The sequence below is a fragment of the Neophocaena asiaeorientalis genome, unplaced genomic scaffold (genome assembly GCF_003031525.2).
Source record: "Neophocaena asiaeorientalis asiaeorientalis breed wild unplaced genomic scaffold, Neophocaena_asiaeorientalis_V1.1 scaffold39, whole genome shotgun sequence".
Taxonomy (NCBI): domain Eukaryota; kingdom Metazoa; phylum Chordata; class Mammalia; order Artiodactyla; family Phocoenidae; genus Neophocaena; species Neophocaena asiaeorientalis.
This window is the reverse complement of record NW_020175670.1, coordinates 6,110,633-6,117,886: the sequence shown is the minus strand read 5'-3', so window position 1 is coordinate 6,117,886 and position 7,254 is coordinate 6,110,633. Positions and strand designations below refer to the sequence as shown.

Below are 7,254 nucleotides of genomic sequence, written 5' to 3'. Positions count from 1 at the left end.
ATATATATATATATATATATATATATATATATATATCCTTTTTTGTATAATATGATTGAATGTGTTGGGTGTGTATATGTGAGAGTATATATACACACGCACACACATATATGTATATGTGTGATTGTATGTGTGTGTGTGTTAATGAACAGCTTCAAATACTTAGCAAAAAATGGGATATAAATAAATTGTGCAAGAATACTTATATTACTAATTTCAGCCTTTAATCAGTGAAGAAAGTCTGTGACTGCTTTTAAATTATTAGTCTTTTTGCAATAAAATAACCATGCTTTTGGGTCAGCATAACTAGTATTGTAAATTCCATCATAAAGATGGTTTTTGTCTTTTTTTTGTTTGTTTTAGAGAAGGGAGCCGCTTATATTTGAAAAAGATTGTGCCACTAAACTAAAGGAGAAACAGCTCTTTAAGATATTTCCAGCCATTAACCAAAATTTTCTGGTGGACATTTTCAAGGACCACAAGTGAGTGCTAGAAGGATTGTGTGTAGTTTCTGTTGTGATGTCATTGAAAGCATATGTCATGCATTTTAATCTCTTATTTTTCTGTTAACAAAAATAATATAGGTATATTATAAACCATTTAAATGCAATAATGTAGAAAGTGAGGAGTTTCTGTCAATTGGTTCATATTCCTCCTCAGTTTTTTCTCATATACATACACTAATGTATGTGTGTACACGTGTACCTATTTGCTTTTGTGTCTATATAAACACAAAAATAGGTTGTGTTTTATGTACTATTTTGTAGTTTTACTGTTATTTATTTTTTCTGTCCATACTTTGTGATCTACTCTTTTCTTTTTAAAGTCTACAGAGTATTCCATAGTATTCTTAAGTGATTTCTTAAAGTACCGTAGTTTATTTAAACATGCTCTGTTTATGGGCTTTTTGACTGTAAGAAAAGTTGGAAACCATGTTGCACTGAGTATCCTTGAACATACATTTTTGTGTGCATGGATGAATGTTATTGTAGGCTAGTTCCTAAAAATGAAATTGCTGGTCCAGAGTGTGTATATTAAATTTTTTTACAGCTAATGCCAAATTTCCTTTTAAAAGGGCTTTCCACATTAGTTATATGTGCTGATAGCGTAACCTGCCCTGGATATTAAGAATCTTTAAATTTTTTGCCAGTCTGGTGCGAAAAATATTTCATTGCTGTTTAAACTTTTATTTCCTTATTACTACTGAGGTTGAGCTTTTTTTCCATTAATTTCTTTTTCTATTAATTGCTTACCCTTTGCCTGTCTTCCTTTTGACTGTATTTCTTTCTAGATCTGTGAGATCTCTTTATATATCATGTGTAGTTATCTTTGTTAATATAGATTATAGTAATTTTTTCTGATATAGCCATATACATATTATAATTCATGTTTTATCAGAAAGTCTTTTCCCTTATTGGTTCTGAGTTTTACCACTTTTTAAGAAAATCTGTCCTACCCCAATATTATGAAAATATTTTCTGCAGTAAATTTTTTTTTTTTTTTTGCGTTACGTGGGCCTCTCACTGTTGTGGCCTCTCCCGTCGCGGAGCACAGGCTCCAGACGCACAGGCTCAGCAGCCATGGCTCACGGGCCCAGCCGCTCCGCGGCACGTGGGATCTTCCCAGACTGGGGCACGAACCCGTGTCCCCTGCATCGGCAGGCAGACTCTCAACCCCTGCGCCACCAGGGAAGCCCAGTTGTTTGCTTTTTTTCCATGAGTCTTTTCTGGTAGTTTGTCTTCTAGAAAATCATCAGGTTTATTATTGTTAAGTTGTATATAATATTCTGTGATAATTAAAACATTATTTTGTATTTATCATGTCCTTTTTTCCTTTCCTAATGTTTTTTTTCTATTTTCTTTGTTATTGCTGTTTATCAGATTGACCCTTTTAAAGAACAGGCTCTTGGTTTATTGATCAAAGTCTGTTTTATTTCTCTAATCATTTATTTTTGGTGATTCTTTTCTATTTTTGATGGTTCCTTTCTCTTTAAATTTGTTATGTTTTCAATTCTTTGGTTAGTTTGTTTCCTTTCAATCTTTAATAACAAATATACTTAAGGGTGTGAATTTTTTTCTGTATAATGTTTTTGATATATATGTAATGTTTTGATTTTGATATGTAGTATTTTCATTTTTTTTTCTAAATAATCTCTAATTCACTTTGACTTTCTAATTTATCCAAGAGTTTTATATTTTCTAAATGGTTTGATAGTTTGGTGGTGGGGGGGGATTACTGTTTGTTTTGTTGTGTTGGGGTATAAGAATCCAGCCTGAAAGAGTCCTGCTTTTTGGAAGTTGAGGTTTCCTTTGTGGTTTAATACATGATCAGTTATTATAAATATTGCACAAAGTGCCTCTTTTAAAAAATATTTATTTACTTATTTATTTGGCTTCTTCGTGTCTTAGTTGTGGCATGCGGGATCTTTCATTGCAGCATGCTGACTTCTCTCTAGTTCTGGCTCACGGGCTGCAGAGCGTGCAGGCTCAGTAGTTGCGGCACGTGGGCTTAGTTGCCCTGTGGCCTGTGGCATCTTAGTTCCCAACCAGAGATTGAACCCATGTCCCCTGCATTGGAAGGTGGATTCGCAACCACTGGACCACCAGGAAAGTCCCTGAAAGTGCTTTTGAAAAAGAATATTCTCTGCTGCGTATGCAGAGTTCTAAATATGTCACTTGAATCAAGTTTTTCATGGTATTATTTCAATCCACAATTTTTCTATTTATTTTTGCTACCTAAACAGCTGTTTTCTTAGAGTTGTGTGTTAAAATATCCCAAGCCACTAGGGGTTAGGAGGGTGATGCTGGCATATGGCAACTCTCTTCTATGGGGACCTAGGGCAAGAAGCCCTGATGTGAAATTACCCAGAGTTGTGGTTCCCCAGGCAAGGTAAGGGGACTGAGTTGAGTCCTTCCTCTCGTTGCTCAGAGTGATTGGTCAGTCAGGCCCCTCGGGGCAGGCATTATGGTATTAAATGATTACCTCCATTTGTCTGCCAACAGGTGGATAATTGTCTCAGTTACCAGTAGCTTCAGTTTCACCCCGGGTAAGAAGGGTAGGTTCGTTCAGTTACTGCAGTATACGCCTGCAGTGTCATCTTCCAGGGCCATGCACTGCTAACAGCGCCTGTGGTGGAGACTGGCTTCCGGCCCTAGGAGTGGGCAAGCCAGGTGATTTTAAGAACTAGTTAGGATGTGGTTAATTTCTGGTAGTTTCTAGCCCCTAGAAACCCCAATTTGTTGAGCATATGTGAGGCGGCAAGATGAGAGTGCTCAAGGAGAATTGGTAGTCCCAAATGGTTCCCCTTCAAGGGTTATCTTTAATAAATTGATGAATAGCAAAATATCACAGTATTTTAGATAGCTGTCACATTTCAAAAACAGTCCTTTGTGGTCAGCTTTTCATTATCTGGCCATTGGAAAAGATCAGAGGCATAAATAGTCTGAAATAATGAGCAGTATAAAATCATTTATAATTTTCTTTGGAATGAGTTTCTTTGGATACAGGGACATTAGCGTTTCAGATGTTTGTCAATTTTTGTAGAATTTCGTATTCCACATAATATAGTATCACCATGAAAATATGCCTAAATAATGTAGGGGTGGGAGGTAGGGTAGTGTTTTAGTTTTTCCTTTCTATATCCCGGCTTAGAATTTCTTTGACTAGAACGCCATGGTATAAGTAAAATGTAAAATTTGACAGGATAAGAATGTCAGTTTAAGGATTTATTGTCTGTTTTTGATGTTTGAAGGAAACCGAAACCATGTGTGACTCCAACAAGGGACTTAAGTATAGGTGATAAGATGAAAGAAAGATTTGTGGAAAATTTACCTGGAATAAAAGATAAGAAAATGAATTAATTATCAATATGTTACTTTTCGGTATTCATTTAAAAAATTAGTTTTTGAGAGTCTCTAACTTTACACTTTCTCTCTGTTCATTCTTGAGTCTTGAGATACACAATGAGCATTTAATTTTCATGTTTAAAACTCAGAAGTGAGCCAATTTTTCATATTCTTCTAAGATTTTGTAAGATTGCTTATGTTAATGTTTCCACATAACTTTTATTTTCATTTATTGACCTCATATTTGTACTTCAACTCTCTACAGCTATTCGTTAGAACACACAGTGCAATTTCTAAATTGTGTTCTTGAAGGAGACCCTGTAAAAACAGTGGTAGCACAAGAGTTTGTTCACCAAAATGAGAATGTCACTTCTCATACTGCACAGAAGTCTAAGGAGAAAAAGGTATAGAGCTACTTAATTTTTTACAGTAATGGTAAATAATTGTGTTTGAAAATACAATTGGTTTGTTAGATAGTTTAATGATTATTTCTCACCATTTTTCATAGACTGGAAATTTAACCACCAATAGCATATTTGGTTTAGAATATCTGTTTGCTCAAAATAGTGAATTTATAGCTGATTATCTATTTTTCTTTAAACCCTTTGTGCACAACAAGCATTGGAATTTCTGTAACTTTTTATGTGTAGACTACACAGTAGAGTATGAAGCTTAGTTGAATAGCAGTGGGTGTAATATGATGGGTCTTAGGGCATAAATAATGTGGGTGGAAATGTTTAGCCATTTGAGAAGCTACCAAGCATTTTCCCCAAATGGCTGCTTTCTTTTACATTTCCATCAGCAGTGTATGAGGGTTACAATTTCTCCACATCCTCTCTGACACTTGTTATCATCTGTCTTTTTGATTATAGCCATCCTAGTGGGTGTGAAGTTGTTTTATGGGTACCTGGGATTTGTTTTAATCAGGTATGGTAAGACTCCCAGACATGGAAACGTTGTGAAGGATCCCTAGAAACAGGAGGCATGGCCCAAAGCCACATGAGGAAGCACCAGGGTCAAGGAGGCAAAGGAAGTATGGGGGAAGTGTGGGCAAGAGCCTTTTTTGTGGTGTCTGCAGGAAGGACTGGGCCACGCAGAGTAATAAGCGGGTTTAGGATGGACTAGTTTGAATAATTTCAGCAGGCTCTGGGGCATAGGAACTGTCCCCAGTTTTCTGATACCTGGCTTCGGTGATCAGGGTATATAGATGGTAGTCAGAGAGTGAGAGCCCCATAAAGAAGGTGGTTGGGGGTATGGGCTCTAGATTGGATGGTTTGCACATATAAAGCGTTCTAGCAAGTGAGTTGTTTCTTATCTCTAGGAATTAGCTAACCCCAAGGTGGTGGGTGCTGTGTCTCTGGGGGTCACCAAGGCCCCAGATGTCAGAGCATCAGAATACAGGAAATAAAAGACATGGCTAATACAGAAGTGGTATCTCGTTGTGATTTTGATTTGCATTTCCCTGATTACTGGTGATGTTGAGCATCTTATCATGTGCTTATTGGCCATTTGTATAACTTCTTTGAGGAAATGTCTATTAATATCCATTACCCATTGCAATTAAAAAATTCTCTAGTTGTATGAATTTTTATATAGTCTACGTACAAGACCCTTATCAGACATATGACTTGCAGAATTTTTCCTGTTCCAAGGGCTGTCTTTTCACTTTTTTGATGATGTCCTTTGAAGCACAAAAGTTTTAAAAATTGATCACAATTTTTTCTTTTGTTGGATGTACTTTTGTTTTCTTTTCGTTTTTTCTTTTTTTTAAAGGAGCAGCTGATTCGGGGGCTCTGGCTCACTCAGGCCGGGGGGAGGGAGGGGTACGGAGTGCGGGGCGGGCCTGCGGCAGCAGAGGCCAGCGTGACATTGCACCAGCCTGAGGTGCGCCGTGCGTTCTCCTGGGGGAGTTGTCCCTGGATCCCGGGGCCCTGGCAGTAGCGAGCTGCACAGGCTCCCGGAAGGGGGTGTGTGGATAGTGACCTGTGCTCGAACACAGGCTTCTTGGTGGCGGCAGCAGCAGCCTTAGCGTCTCCTGCCCGTCTCTGGGGTCCGCGCTTTTAGCCGCGGCTCACGCCCGTCTCTGGAGCTCCTTTAAGCAGTGCTCTTAATCCCCTCTCCTCGCACACCAGGAAACAGAGGGAAGAAAAAGTCTCTTGCTTCTTCGGCAGGTCCAGACTTTTCCCCCGGACTCCCTCCCAGTTACCCGTGGCGCACTAACCCCCTGCAGGCTGTGTTCACGCTGCCAACTGCAGTCCTCTCCCGGTGCTCTGACCAGAGCCCGGGCCTCAGCTCCCAGCCCTGCCCATTCCGGCGGGTGAGCAGACAAGCCTCTCGGGCTGGTGAGTGCTGCTCGGCACCGATCCTCTGTGTGGGAATCTCCCCGCTTTGCCCCCCGTACCCCTGTTGCTGTGCTCTCCTCTGCGGCCCCGAAGCTTCCCCCTCCGCCACCCGCAGTCTCCGCCCACGAGGGGGCTTCCTAGTGTGTGGAAACCTTTCCTCCTTCACAGCTCCCTCCCACTGGTGCAGGTCCCGTCCCTATTCTCCCGTCCCGTCTCTGTTTATTCTTTTTTCTTTTGCCCTACCCAGGTACGTGGGGAGTTTCTTGCCTTTTGGGAGGTCTGAGGTCTTCTGCCAGCGGTCAGGAGGTGTTCTGTAGGAGTTGTTCCACGTGTAGATGTATTTCTGGTGTATCTGTGGGGAGGAAGGTGGTCTCCGTGTCTTACTCTTCCGCCATCTTGAAACAGGAATCTGTTGGATGTACTTTTGGTGTCATATCTAAGAAACTATTGCCTAATCCAAGGTCATGAGGATTTACACCTGAGTTTTCTTCTAAGAGTTTTATAGTTTTAGTGTTTACATTTAGAGCTTTGATCTATTTTGGGTTAATTTTTGTATATGGTATGAGATAGGGGTCCAGGTCTGTTCTTTTGCATGTGGATATCCAGTTGTCAACAGCACCACTTGTTGCAAAGACTGCTTTTCCCCATTGAATTTTCTTAGCACCCTAGTTGAAAATGAATTGACTATAAATTTATAACTAGACTCTCAGTTTCATTCCGTCGATCTGTATGTTTCTCATTATGCCAGTACCACAGTCTTGATTACTGTAGCTTTGTAGTAAGTTTTGAAATTAGGAAGTGTGAGTTTTCAACTATTTTCAAGATTATTTTGTCTATTCTGGTCCTCATGCATTTCCATGTGAATTTTAGGATCAGCTTGTCAATTTCTGCAAAGAAGCCAGTTGGAATTTTCATGGGGATTTTGTTGAGCCTGTGGATCAATTTGAGGTGTATTGCAATCTTAACAATATTGTCTTCCAATTCATGAATATAGAGTACCTTTCGATTTATTTAGGTCCTCTTAACTTCATTCAACAGTGTGTTGTAGTTTTTTTTTTTTTTTTTTT

The 7,254-nt window shown here is 39.4% G+C and overlaps 1 protein-coding gene across 5 annotated transcripts in view; it reads left to right on the top strand.

The window, feature by feature from the left end:
• The window catches only part of N4BP2 (NEDD4 binding protein 2), a 117,399-nt gene that overhangs the window by 64,794 nt on the left and 45,351 nt on the right, over nucleotides 1-7,254 (top strand). For all 5 annotated transcript variants that reach the window (XM_024731676.1, XM_024731677.1, XM_024731678.1 and 2 more), the window contains 2 exons: nucleotides 364-482; nucleotides 4,111-4,249. In XM_024731676.1, the coding sequence (XP_024587444.1) occupies nucleotides 364-482; nucleotides 4,111-4,249 (258 nt within the window). The remainder of the gene's footprint in view (nucleotides 1-363; nucleotides 483-4,110; nucleotides 4,250-7,254) is intronic.